This window comes from Engraulis encrasicolus, chromosome 7 (genome assembly GCF_034702125.1).
Source record: "Engraulis encrasicolus isolate BLACKSEA-1 chromosome 7, IST_EnEncr_1.0, whole genome shotgun sequence".
NCBI lineage: Eukaryota > Metazoa > Chordata > Actinopteri > Clupeiformes > Engraulidae > Engraulis > Engraulis encrasicolus.
In genome coordinates this window covers 50,431,907-50,446,307 of record NC_085863.1, presented here as the reverse complement: position 1 = coordinate 50,446,307, position 14,401 = coordinate 50,431,907, and the positions used below count along the sequence as shown (strand labels likewise).

The 14,401-nt window shown below is 44.5% G+C and overlaps 2 protein-coding genes across 2 annotated transcripts in view; both read left to right on the top strand.

The window, feature by feature from the left end:
- The window catches only part of tbc1d8b (TBC1 domain family member 8B), a 40,666-nt gene that overhangs the window by 19,340 nt on the left and 6,925 nt on the right, over window positions 1–14,401 (top strand). Inside the window, exons 9-15 of the mRNA XM_063203861.1 lie at window positions 134–284; window positions 5,745–5,959; window positions 6,442–6,559; window positions 7,780–8,065; window positions 8,679–8,805; window positions 11,877–11,975; window positions 12,559–12,627. Coding sequence (XP_063059931.1) covers window positions 134–284; window positions 5,745–5,959; window positions 6,442–6,559; window positions 7,780–8,065; window positions 8,679–8,805; window positions 11,877–11,975; window positions 12,559–12,627 — 1,065 coding nt within the window. The remainder of the gene's footprint in view (window positions 1–133; window positions 285–5,744; window positions 5,960–6,441; window positions 6,560–7,779; window positions 8,066–8,678; window positions 8,806–11,876; window positions 11,976–12,558; window positions 12,628–14,401) is intronic.
- Window positions 1,666–3,960, top strand: LOC134452275 (uncharacterized). Its single transcript, XM_063202633.1, has 2 exons — window positions 1,666–1,699; window positions 2,003–3,960. The coding sequence occupies exon 2, from the start codon at window positions 2,056–2,058 to the stop codon at window positions 3,874–3,876; it is 1,821 nt and encodes a 606-aa protein (XP_063058703.1). The 5' UTR covers window positions 1,666–1,699; window positions 2,003–2,055; the 3' UTR covers window positions 3,877–3,960.

Below are 14,401 nucleotides of genomic sequence, written 5' to 3'. Positions count from 1 at the left end.
ATAATGATCATCTTTTGTCTCTAGTGCATTTCATACTGTACGAATGATGTCCTGCAAAGTGTTTGAACAGTTACACCAGCATGAGAGTTTTGTTTGTCTAGGGTGTTAACATCTGTACTTGTGTGCTCATCAGCTGAAGGAGAAGATGAAGGAGCAGTCGTGGCAGATCCACTTTGCGGAGTACGGCCGCGGAACCAGCATGTTCTGCACGCGCAAGACCCGCGACCTGATCGTCAGGGGGGTGCCTGAATCTCTCAGGGGGGAGCTGTGGTTGTTATTTTCAGGTACGTGTTTTAGTAGACCGCCTACTGAATTTATCAGGGGTGGTTTACGATTGCCAACAGCCATTTATTGGCCGTATAGGTAGCCCATAGCCAATCGTGTGTCTGCTGTATTCAAACAAACTGCAAGCTTCCATTTGTCAAGTAATACGTACCATCGTCTTTCCACCCCTCCCCACTCTCAGATTGTCTCCCTAGTACCTCAGGCTAGTGCTTTGGGACAAACATGTCTTGTCTGTCTTTCAGATGGGAACGATTGTGCAATTCAGCATGGGATTTTCCAGGCTAGTACAACACAAGTAGTAGACAAATATCCCACACACTGTCCATTACACATTTTTATAGCTGACACAGCATTTTGATCATTCACCTGTAGAACGTCCTTAACGTATCTGAATGTTAAAAACGCTGTGAGGAATAAAAATGCAGTGTTGAGTGTAATGGACAGTGTGCAGACAATAGATGTACAAGACAGTACTTAAGGTAATGGAAAGCATACAAAATTCATGTACTGAAGCAAAACTGCACACACCTGTGGTGAGTCCAAGTGAAAATGAAGAGAGAGAGAGAGAGAGAGAGAGAGAGAGAGAGAGAGAGAGAGAGAGAGAGAGAGAGAGAGAGAGAGAGAGAGAGAGAGAGAGAGAGAGAGAGATGGTTTTGTGTGTGTGTGTGTGTGTGTGTGTGTGTGTGTGTGTGTGTGTGTGTGTGTGTGTGTGTGTGTGTGTGTGTGTGTGTGTGTGTGTGTGTGTGTGTGTGTGTGTGTTGAGTGGACATGTGAATGCTTCAATCCTGCACTCGCACTGAATCATCAGTTGAGTGTACATTTTATACTTTTTAGCTTAATATGTTCTATATTTTATTATTACTAGTTATACTGTTAATATGATCTTTACTTTTGTGGGCATCTGTTGCTTACTTCCAAACAACATATCACTGTATCTATGTAATGGCAATAAAGCACTGAAATGGTGTTACAGTCCATGTTATTTTATAAACGGAACTTGGTGGTGATGTCACATTGGGGACTCCCCTCAGCAGAAAGGCTATAGAATCTTGGGCCTCCAATACCCAACATGATGTCATGCACTGCTTTATGGGGAAAGAATAACGGCCACTTTTTCCATGTAATATATTACCTATGTTTTGTGGTACCCAACCAATTCAAATATGATGGATAATACCTAAATGTGTACAACTAACAAGAAAGTGGTGAAACTTCTTTTAAATTCTGTTCTTTTAAACCTGCACAACCACCTGCACAAGAGAGTCTCTCTGTTTAGACATACAGCTGTATCTGTATTATGACATCACAATAGCTGAATATTCCAGTTTCACGAATCTCATGGTACACTCAAGATTGATCATTTCTGAAAAGCATTTTCCTGGAATCGGTTGCTGTATTATGTATTTGTATTATGGTGAGTAGAGTAATTATTATATTTTTGAAATATTGAGTTCTTTTAATTCCTGCTCTATGACTTACTTATATTATAAGCACTGAACCAGTACATTTTGTGTATTGAGTTTATGAACAATTTAATTTCTTCTAGTTTCTAGCCTAAATGTTAATTAAATGTTGTGTATGTGGTTTGGCACAGGTGTACTGTATAACACCTGGGCTGGGTGCACTGGTCTTATTAATGTAGAAATCAAACTCTCTTGGCAAATGTGTTTTCTCATTATTGTATGTCCTCTCTGCCGAATTCATTTGTCCCCTTCAGAGATCAAGATTTGAAGCCTACTGATACACGTGGCTGTGCACACACAAGCCATAATGGCCAGAGGGCCAGGGGGTGACTGCCCTGCACAGCACCCCAAGACAAAGGACAAGAAGGCACGCAGATGGAGGCTACTAATCCTCAGCTTCCTCTGCTGTGCTGTGGCACCTCCCACGGAGGACAGTGTGGAGGTGGGTGAGGCCCGCCAGAAGACCCACACTGTTCTCAACACCCCCGACACTGACAACGGCCAGAACATGCTGACTGCCCGAGAGATTAAGAGGAGGGTGAGGGAGAGGAAAGCCAGGAGGAAGCTGCAAGGCAAACGCAAAAGATCCAAGGCTGCCCCATCCGCTGACGCACACTCCACTTCCGTTCCACACACCCAGCTGTTAAAGGAAACAACCCCTGCCAGCAAAACCAAAGACACCGAAAGCCAAGACCAAAAGATCATGGATAAAGATCTGCATACCCAGCTGTTGATGGAAACGACAACCCTTGCAAGCGAATCCAAGAAGATTGAACCACACCAAAAGATCGAAGATGCCAACAACCATAAGAGAGTGGGGAGCTTTCCACACCCACCTCTGAGGAGCGTAGAACAACCAAACCCCAGCAAGAAGGACATGGAGACGCATCGGATTGTTGACGAGGGCAGAAAAGAGCAAGAAGCAAAGCCTACCAAGAAGCTCAAACAGCACCAGGTTGTGGACGAATTCTCACACTTTGAGTTCATGAAGGACCTCGCCAAGCTTCTCCTGTACACCCTCTTGGTGTTTGGCTTGGTCTTTGCCGCCCTCAGCTTGCTCTGCTGTGCTGTGGCACCTCCCACAGAGGACAGTGTGGAGGTGGGTGAGGCCTGCCAGAAGACCCACACTGTTCTCAACACCACCGGCACTGACAACAGCCAGAACATGCTGACTGCCCAAGAGATTAACAGGAGGGTGAGGGAGGGGAAAGCCAGGAGGAAGCTGCAAGGCAAACGCTGGTACTACCGCCTTTTTAGAAGATCCAAGGCTGCCCCATCCGCTGACGCACACACCACTTCTGTTCCAAACACCCAGCTGATGAAGGAAACAATATCTGCAAGGAAAACCAAAGACACCAAACAAGACCAAAAGATCATGGATGCTGAAACACACACAAACCAGACCACCATTCCGCACATACAGCTGGTGAAGGAAAGAACAACCCCTGCCAGCAAAACCAAAGAGACCAAAAAAGACCAAAAGATCATGGATGCTGACACACACACCAACCGGACTACTCCTCTGTACACCCAGCTATTGAAGGAAATGACAACCCTTGCTAGCAAATCCAAGAAGATCGAACCACACCAAAAGATTGTGGATGCCAACAGCCATAGGAGAGTGGGGAGCTACCCACACCCACCTCTGAGGAGCAACTTGGAGGAACCAAAGCCCAGCAAGAAGGACATGGAGACGCAACGGATTGTTGACGAGGGCAGAAAAGAGCAAGAACTAAAGTCTACCAAGGAGCTCAAACAGCACCAGGCTGTGGACAACTTCTCACACTTTGAGTTCAAGAGGGTGTCCAGGAGAAGGTTGGTGAGGTCCTTCATGGTGTTTGGCTTGGTCTTTGCCACCCTCAGCTTCCTCTGCTGTGCTGTGGCACCTCCCACGGAGGACAGTGTGGAGGTGGGTGAGGCCCGCCAGAAGACCCACACTGTTGTCAACACCCCCGACACTGACAACGGGCAGAACATGCTGACTGCCCGAGAGATTAACAGGAGGGTGAGGGAGGGGAAAGCCAGGAGGAAGCTGCAAGGCAAACGCTGGTACTACCGCCTTTTCAGAAGATCCAAGGCTGCCCCATCCGCTGACGCACACAGGACTTTCCAGGACTTGATCATTTGAAATAATAAATCCTGTAACAGAGTTATGCAACATCACCTCAATTATATTACCTCAAAATAAATATTTTCTATTTTCATCAAATGATGATCTGTTCTCTGTGGTGATCTGTTTTATTCATTTTATAAACATGGTATGACGATTGCCTGTAATCTTACAAAACTTTAGAGTGAGGCAAACTCAAGTCTGAAATTTTTAGAATATGTACTATTATGACATCACGTTGGGGGTTCCGTAGGGTCATTGGAGTCTATATAGAACCTTAAAATCCTGGCGGAGTTCCCCCAACGTGATGTCATACCTGCAACCCCACCTTTAAATGCTTACATAGGGCTACCTGAGAGAGGAAGAAGCCCAGGGAAATGGCAGAGGGAATGAATAGAAGAGAGGAACACATTTACATGTATATTATAGTCAAACTAAAGACCAGTGTAGATTGTTGATGTGTGATAGGATGCCTTTGTGCAGCTCTGTAGACTTGGCTTTCATGAGAAGGGTAGTGTAACCCGAAGAAAATTTAGCAGAAGAGTGCAACAGAAGTCTATGATTTTGATATAATCACAAGCAGTAGAAAGAAGAAAGCTTGGTGGATTAAGTCAATATAGTGTAGAGGGAATAGAGCTCAAAATACCCCCAAATCTCCACCAGCTGCATTGCTACCCAACTCATACTTCAGCTTGATTCATAAAGATTCATCTGATGGCGACGTGAGGCTCTGCACAGCCATCTGTTGTGATCAGGGACAGATTATAATTCCATGGGCCCCTAAACCAAGAAGAAAGCCTCCCCCTCCACACACACACACATACAGTGTTGCTAGTTTGCAAAGCGCTTAAGGGTTTCAGTCCAGGTGTGAGAGTCTATGATTTTGGGGGTTTGTCCTCAGAGAAAATTAGAAAATTCAGTTAGAAGTGTAGTTTTTAGTACAATATGAGAATGTAAATATAGAGGCTTGGGCTTCAGGGCCCACTTGACTCTTGGGCCCCTGTGCCTGGGCCTGGTAGGCCCGTGCAGTAATCGGTCCCTGGTTGTGATTAGGGATGTTAACAGGTAACCGTTTAACCGATAGTCGATCGGATCAACTTTAACCGGTTAAAATTTTCTGCCACCGGTTAACCGGTTGTAATAACAATAATAATTATAATAATAATTTCCTCCCAAAAAAAGCCCCAAAAAACGATAATTTTTAGGTTTTAGTACGATAATTCAGCATTTTCCATCTGGCAACAGTGGCTGGACATGGCAGGTCCTGTCTGCGCAGCAAAAAAAAGGCTTATGTGAAAAATAAAAATTAAAAAATCTGTGCTGTGCATATCAGGCACGTGAACGTTGTATAATTTAAGATTTAATGAGTCTCAGTAGCTGGTTAAGAGTTTTGTGGTTAGAGTAAATGTGACACTTAATCAAGCTGCAACATGAATGAGTGTTTTGTCTTCAGTGTTTTCCAGCATGTGTGAATGTTTTACTGAGCACCTGCTTTAGTCGGCCCTTGTCATTACTGAGGCTAAGGCTGTCTCCTCATGTCTTATTTGACTGGCATTTTATAGATAGGATGCAAACTTTTTGCTTTTTCACTGAAGTCAGGTGTGGCTGTGCCTTTGTCTGTGGCGCCTTTTATACATATCCAGATATTTTGATTAAGGAGCATTTTTCTTCCATATGTTAACCAAAATATCTTATATGCAAACGCTAAACGACAATCTCCACTTTTGCCAGAGTTTTTAGGAAGATTCTTTTTCAGAAGAAAAACCTCTGTGTAAACGAAAGGCGCAATTGAAGGGTAAGGTCTCTGTTTATCAAAATACCTGGGTATGTATAAATGGCCCCTGTGCCTGTACCTGTGTCTGTGTCTGTGTGTGCGCGTGCCATAGGTGCAGTGAATGACATGGCGACGCACCCGGGTCACTACTCGGAGCTGGTGGAAGCCTCCCTGGGCACCAGCTCTCTGGCCACAGATGAGATCGAGCGCGACCTGCACCGCTCCCTCCCCGACCACCCGGCCTTCCAGAGCGACACGGGCATATCCGCCCTGCGCAGGGTGCTCACCGCATACGCCTACCGCAACCCCAAGATAGGCTACTGCCAGGTAAGCGCACCTACTGTATGTGACAGTCCTGTAACACATCTTTTAAAATGCTGGCGCCACAGTTTTTAGGATATTGGGATGTTAAGAACACTGAGCATCCCAAACATTTCTTGTCATTTACTTTCTCTCTTTTCTCTCTCCCTGTTTCTCACTCTTTCTGTCTTGTGGTTACTATTTGGTTATTACTTTGCTCGCTCTCTCGCTCTCTCTCTCTGTCTCTCTCTCTCTCTCTCTCTCTCTCTCTCTCGCTCTCTCTCTCTCTTTGCCACGCACTCACTCACTCACTCACTCACTCACTCACTCACTCGCTCACACACACACACACACACACACACACACACACTCTGTCTCTTTCTACCTGTCTGTATCTGTCTTTCTTTCTTTCTTTATGTGTCTCTGCCTTTCGCTCTCTCTTTTTTACATCTCTCTCCCTTTCTCTCTCCCACTCTTCCTCATGTCACTCCTCATCTGTGTGTCCACAGGCCATGAATATCCTAGCGTCCATGTTACTGCTATATGCCAAGGAGGAGGAGGCCTTCTGGTTGTTGGTAGCGGTGTGTGAACGGATGCTGCCTGAATACTTCAACCGCAGGATCATCGGTGAGATATACAAACCAAATGTTACTGAACACTCATTCATCGCCTCTCAACACTTGTCATTACTCAACACTTGTCATTAGCCTTAGTCATTTTACTGTCTTCGGGTTTGCCTAGTTTACTCTCTTACGTCTCATGTTTATGTCTCTGAATGTGGTGCGGTGGTAGACTGTGGCATCTGTAAGGACTACCGTAGTGTAGAGTTATTTTTGTCCGTGTTGGGCAGAACCTAATGTGTTACTATAATAATAGTGTTGTGCAATATGTGATGGTGGACCATTGCTTCATTCAATACTATAGGAAATGGGGAAATGCTGTGCTGCAGTTCTCTCTCAGTGTTGCAGGGTAGTAATGTAAAGTCTTGTAATATTGTGGTGTTCGCATTGTTAGGCTCTCTGGTAGACCATTGCGTCTTTGAGAGCTAGAAGCAGGAGGGGTGGGCACTGTGGCGCAGCGCGAGATTTGGGCTTGCATGCCCAAGGGTTGCACCCAGGGTTCGAAACTGGCCTGGGTCATTTGCCATCCTTACCCCGTCTCTCTCTACACATTCGCTTCCTGTCGCTTTTCACTGTCCTATCTGAAATAAAGGCGAAAACGCCCATAAAAATACATTTAAAAAGAGAGAACTAGTAGCAGTATATGCATGTAACAACCTGTAACATAATGTAGGCTTACTTATACTGTACGTTCGAGTAATGGTAAGGTTTAGGTATATTCAGGGTACATGTATTGCAAGTACATGTATTGCATGCATGGGCAATATTACATGTTACATATTACATGTTGCTACATGTAGATGGCTCATTAACGTTCAGCAGTAGCTCACGGCAGGGTGGTGCAACCAGAGACGGTCCAATCTGAATTCTAATGTTTGAGCTGCGCCCAACTGTGAAACTGTAACTGTGGTTGTTCTGATGGCGTTTGTGTTGTCTAGGTCAGTGGTTTTCAAAGTGGGGGTCGCGAGGGGGTGCTAGGGGAGCCGTGGCAGGTTGGCAGGAAAAGCATTGCAAAACAAAATGAATATTTCAATAAATTACATGACTAAAGTGAAAATGAACCGAAAAAGAGCTCAACAATATTTTGCATTTCTAAACTAAGTCATTATTTTATATATACAGTACCTACATGTAAGGCTGGAATTGACTGGTAAATGGGGACCTTGGCTGGAATCTACTGGTATATGGGGGCCTTCTCATGGTAAAGTTTGGGAACCCCTTTTCTAGGTGCCCTGGTGGACCAGGCGGTGTTTGAGGACATGATCCGGGAGCACCTGACCCAGCTGACGGAGCACATGACGGACCTGACCTTCCTGTCGTCCGTCTCGCTCTCCTGGTTCCTCACGCTCTTCATCAGCGTGCTGCCCATCGAGAGCGCCGTCAACGTGGTCGACTGCTTCTTCTACGACGGCATCAAGGCCATCCTGCAGCTGGGGCTGGCCACGTTGGATTACAACATGGACGCACTGCTGTGCTGTAATGACGACACGGAGGCCGTTACTATACTCAACAGGTGAGGGCGCACACACACACACTCACACACATGCGCACGCAAGGAAGCAAGGCCACGCCGGCTACTCTGGATTACAACATGGACGCACTGCTGTGTTGGAATGATGATAAAGTGGCAGTCATTATGCTGGACAGGTGACAACATACAACATACACACACACACTCATTGACAGAAAAAAATCTTACGAATAATTCACGTAGGATCCACAATTGTATCATAGCATGACCACATGTTTTGTAATTTTATTTCTTTAGGAAATGTGTGTGGATATGTATCTCAGGGTGTGTGTGTGCACCGGCTACAACAATCTATAATAATTTAATTGGAGGTGGACTCATGTTAACATTTTCATCAGATTTATATAGATTTGTGTGAATTCGGAACAGGCTTACAGGATTTCAAAGCTTAAAATATTCATACATAACTTGTTGGGATCATCTTTGTACAATATGATCAGTTATTTGCCTTTTGTTCCAAAATGGTTATTTTTGAGTCTGGTAATCCTCCTTGTTGCCATGCTGTTTGTACGGTTGCTGATTATGTTGTTACATCATCATGTGCTGTGCTGTGCTGTGCTGATCTGTGTGGTGTGTCCTTGTGTGTGCGAGGCAGGTTTTTCGACAGCGTGGCCAATAAGGACAGCCCTCTGCCCGCCACCGTGCAGCAGGCGCCCGTGGGGACCAGTGACAGGGCGGCGCAGCGCGTGGACATCAGTGACCTCATCAGAGAGGCATACGAGGTAACCGCTCACCCGCCCCCACACAGCTGCCGCCCTCCTAGTCACTACCACAGAAATATCATTCAAGGACGTGCACACACACACACACACACACACACACACACACACACACACACACACACACACACACACAAAACCATCTCTCTCTCTCTCTCTCTCTCTCTCTCTCTCTCTTTCTCTCTCTCTCTCTCTCTGAGGCGGGCATCCCAACTGCAGAAGCCAAATATACTGCCAGATGTTTCTTTCCAACCAATTTGTTGAAGCAGCTGATCCCAGTTAGCGCACCTCAGCCAGATCTGATTAACTATTGAGGAGGGGGGTGGGTGGTCTGTCTGCAAAAAAAAAGGCTCGTTAGTTTCTTCAACCCTCTGGAGAAATGTCTGAATGCTTCCATGTTGTATTTTGCGCAACCTGGTGACCGTCTTTTGTCTTCAACCAGATAGATTAGCCAATCAGTGTTGTGGCACCGTGTGCTAAGGCACGACCATAAACGGGCAGAGTTGTATGAAGTAGAAGTGCAAGTACTCTTACAAATGTAATAATAACACTAGTGGTAAGATGTTACATGGTTTCACCTTTGTGATATCATACCACTAGTGTTGTAATAACATCTGTAAGAGTACGTCTACTTCTACTTTATACAACTCAGTGTAAATGGGTTTCCATTAGCCTGGGAACCAGTGGCGTCTTTTGGTCATAAAAATTAGGGAGGACAAGGAGGTGGTCAGTCGGTAGATGCGGGAAAATGGGGTTAGTAATGGCAGATGTTTAGTATTAGGTTGTAGGCCTAATAGGTAACTTAATTGATATGGCATTGTGCATTGGAAATCTGACTTATGACATCTATAAAATAATTGAAACAAACTTTGTATAATATATTATCATACATAACTGCCCAAAGTGTTTGAGGGGAAAGAAAGAGAGTGAAGAAAAATATTATAGAAAGTAGAAAGTTTCATAGGGAGTATATCTAACTTTGACCAAAGGCAGCTGGCATCTCACCCTGTCAGTTGTGTGTTTTTTTGTTTGTTTGTTTGTTTGTTAAAAAAAAAAACACACACACACACACATAGGCACAAATGGACAATTCTGAAGACCCTGGGAATGCCTATAGGACATTGAGTGACTTGTATAGCCTTGGCCTAAGGGTTTTAAACTCAACTCCTTCCAACATATTCTTACAGATTTTCAAACATTGTAAACCCCTTCCATTATCTTATTTATGATCCATAACATGGTAGGCTACATGGCTTAAGACGTTGTGGTCGCCTATCCGTTTTGCGTTTGAGTCTGCGTTGAGAGCGACAGCAGCTGTGCAGCTGTGGAAGGAGGAGCTGGCGAGCGTTGTGGAACGGCGACCGTCCGGCTATTTCACTAGGTTCCGAATACAAAATATGTCGTACATTACTTTGTAAATCCGAGTATTCCTAATTCCACCCAAATGAAACTACATAACATGATGTAGGCTAACGCTACATGTTGGAAGTTTAGCCAGAGACGTTTTATGAAGAGGTTAAAGCTTCGTGCTGTCATGTTTCTCGTCTTGAGGAGGGAGAAAAGAACGCCAGTCTAGGGTCAGTGCATTCATGCACAGCCTAAAGCATTCTTATTCCCATTTGTAAATAACCCTCTTTTGGGAGAAAAGCACGAAGGAGAAACGCAAATACAAGCATTGAGGGTATTATTTGTGCACGTAGGACATGCTGAAACAAGACTACCTTTTAAAAATGTTGGTGATGGTGTCCGACCATTTGAATCATGAATGCGATTTGCATCCGCGCTTCGCTTGCATAGTGATCGGGTGACGTGAGAGACTGATATAAACACACTGACCTTTCCACTCGGTTTTCAATCTAAATCCAGGGAGTGATATTGCGCGATTCACAACATGAAAACAGTTGATCTTTCCTTTGTATTTATTAAGGGTTCATAAAACATTCGCCAATTACTCCAAACTTTCCACTGTCTGCTGCCGCATTCTTCTCACACGGTAGATTTGTATATCGTTGTCATGACGACCGAGTTCATGCTTGTCGTCTGTCAACCCAACTCGTCATATTCTGGTTGGCTTTCGATAAATTCAGCTTCGCTGATAGGCAGATTACTTCCATGGCTCTAGACCCGCCTAAAGGGAGGAAAGTCCTCCCTAAGCTCCATTCACTTCAATGTTAAAAAGTAAAGCCCGCGCTACGGCCGGGCTTTCACCATTTATAATGGAAGTCAATGAGGATGGAAGGGAGGACGGTCCTCTAAGGTCTATTATGTGAATTAGAAGCGCTGAAGTATATGTTTTTATTGCTAAATAGCTATAAAATACCAACAATTATAACTGTAATTTATACTGGAAGATCTGGCTTTATTATTTTGAGGGAGGATCGTCCTCCCTTTCCTCAATGGCAAATACGCCATTGCTGGGAACTCCCATACTGCCTTTAGTTCTACACAATCGTTCTGATCTGAAAGACACTTGTGATTAGGTCTGGTGGTAACCAGGCAAGGTTTCCATACCCATGGGAACCGAGTTAAAGTCAGACCTGGGTCCTATCCCAACCTTACCCCATCTCTCCCTCCCACTCGTTTCCTTGCTGCTCTCACACTGTCTCATCCAAATAAAGGCAATGAGTTGCAATTGAAGAGCTCTTTTCCAAAATGCTATATCCACCATTTTTTGACTTTTTGCATTTTAATATTGGAATTGACTGTTAAGAAGTCCTATCGTCTATGCGTGAATTCTTGCCATTCAAATGTTTTGAGAACATACTTTTTAAACCTCTATAAAATGCATTTTGCAATGCAATTCAATGGAATGCCCAAAACAAAAATGTCAATTTTCCAACATGCTATAAAATGGATATATCTCATTTTGGAAAAAAGCTCTTCAATTTATATTTTAAAAGATCTGCTAATTTGTAAAATAACGAGGAACACAATTAGGAGGACTTGAAACGGGACTTAATCAGAACATAATCTGGTTTGTCTGCCTCTGTACACAGTTGTTTGCATACGGCAGAGCTGTACAGCTCTGGCATACGGTAACATGTGTGATGATCCTGTGACTGACTTGTGTGCAGAAATACGGGGACATGAAGTCAGAGGAGGTGGAGAGCATGAGGAGACGAAACAAACTCTACGTCATCCAGACCCTGGAGGACACTACCAAACAGAACGTGGTACGGCCAGATTGTCCTCACGTATTTGTTGTGGCAAATAGGACGTTTTTTGGGTGCAGTTAATGTACAAATATGAAGAGTAATGTTCCAATGAAGAGTGTACTTCCACTTCTGTCTGATCATGCGACAAACAAATTATAATTACTACTAGGTCAGACAAACTAATCTAATTTTCCACATAAGAACATACAGTAACGGGTCATTAAATTGCATGATTTTTAATGGTGATGGTCTGTTTTCTTCTCCTGCCCAGTTGCTTTCTGTGTTAGCATCTTCTAATAGGCTTCCATTCAGCATTTTCTCTCAGGTCATTGGTGTGTGAAATGAGCCCTTGCTTTTCCCTGTGTGTTTGTGTGTGCATGTGTGTTTGTGTGTGTGTGTGTGTGTGTGTGTGTGTGTGTGTGTGTGTGTGTGTGTGTGTGTGTGTGTGTGTGTGTGTGTGCGTGTGTGTATGTGTGTGCGCCTGTGTGTGTGTGTGTGTGTGTGTGTGTGTGTGTGTGTGTGTGTACGTGTGTCTGTGTGTACGTGTGTCTGTGTGTGCGTGCGTGTGCGTGCGTGTGTGTGTGTCTGTGTATGCGTGTAGGTCAGAGTGGTGGCCCAGGAGGTGAAGTTCAGTGCCCCCCACATGGAAGAACTCTACGTGCTGTTCAAGGTGGGTGGCAGCCAAGAGGCTAAATATGACCCAGAGCCCTCTGCAGCCCTCTGGAGCGCTACTGTACTCTCCTCACCTCACCAATACAGCCAGCCGCAGGCTAGTGGAACTCCCTCTGTTATGCTGTTTAAACAGTACTGATACTGTAGAATTACTACATTTTACTGACGATGTAAAGAGGAAGATTCAAGCCCTCACAAACAATTAGCCGCAGCTGTCCTCCCTGAGCTGCAATATTGATATGGTAGAGATATGGTACAGCCTCCTCCTCTAAAGCCAGTTGACTTGCATAATATGCAAATATTATTCATGCTCCGGTCAGGACTATTCTTGGTCTTCTGTTTTCTCTGTCTGCATGTTGGGACATTGACAGCATGTGACATATCAGCTCTCTGGCTCTCTGTCAGCATTCTAATCACGTGGTGCACTGTCATAATTCTCTCTCTCTCTCTCTCTCTCTCTCTCTCTCTCTCTCTCTCTCTCTCTCTCTCTCTCTCTCTCTCTCTCTCTCTCTCTCTCTCTCTCTCTCTCTCTCTCTCTCTCTCTCTCTCTCTCTCCTCAAGTGTTCCAGCCTCTCTCCTTCTGTAGACAGTATCCAAGCATCCTCATCATGTGCGGCTCCTTTGTGCTATCTAGGGCAAGGACACCGCTTGAGAAAGGAGGAGTGGCAGGAGGAAGGGGGAAAAGACTAAGTCAGCTCCCTCATCCACACACCCATTACGTTTTTTCATTGAAGTTCTTTTCATAAAGGGACCTATGGCTTTAGGCAGAGTCTTGTCCCCACACCATAAACAAAGAACCTCCTACGTGTTTTTTTCTGTTTCTGTCTTTTTCTATACCGTAGTCTGCAGGCAGTGGAGGATTGCATTTAGTGATTAAGTTTTCTATTACTCTTGCACTCAAAGGAGGATGTGGTGCACAAAAGAGCTTTGTCTAACTGGGATACACACATTATGTGCCCCATCCAGATTTACTGTTCATTATTTAAAGCTTTTAATGTTCTGTCGGAACAACAATAGACTGGGAAATTGATTTTTCTCTCGTCGTTGGATATGAGGCATTATTAGATTGTTGTAATTATGTTGATTTACATGCTGTGTGTAAATGCAAACCTTCCAGTGTTTTTGCAGAAACAGCATTTGTAAATAGAAAAAAACTCTGTAGAACGAAATCAAAACCTTGAAGCCCTTGCAACGCTCTGTGCAGTACAAATGACCTACAGATGCAGAGTCGCATATCTGTGCACAGACCACACATGCATACATTCATACATGCATGCAGAATCCGTATAGGAGATACTCTGTTGCTGTCGCTGCAGGCTGTGGCTTTGACTGATGCTGGCCACCAGGAGAGAAGGCCTAAAATAAGCCAGTGTCGCAGTACACAGCACACTTGAAATAATTCATCAGTGCAACTAGGCCACATGTCTAATTGGTTGTACAGTGAAAGTAACTCCGTCCAACCCTCCTAGAATAAAGCCTCGATACACAATCAAGTGGAGCCCTTTCGTTAGGGGTTGCTCCATACTTTTGTGCCTTTCAAGTGCCACATGAAATTTGCTGTATACGCCTCTGAACACTGTGAAGTGAGAGTGGTGTAGGGGGGGGTGGCAATCAGGCAGTAACGGAAAGGTCACATATTCAATTGCTGCTCTGAGTCAGTTGATTTGCTTGATTTCATCCAAGTTACCGTGAGTGGGCCAACTGACGTCAAACTGCTCCAGAAGAGCTTGCATGACTGCTTTCCTATTATGTGGATGATTGAGTGAGCCAGT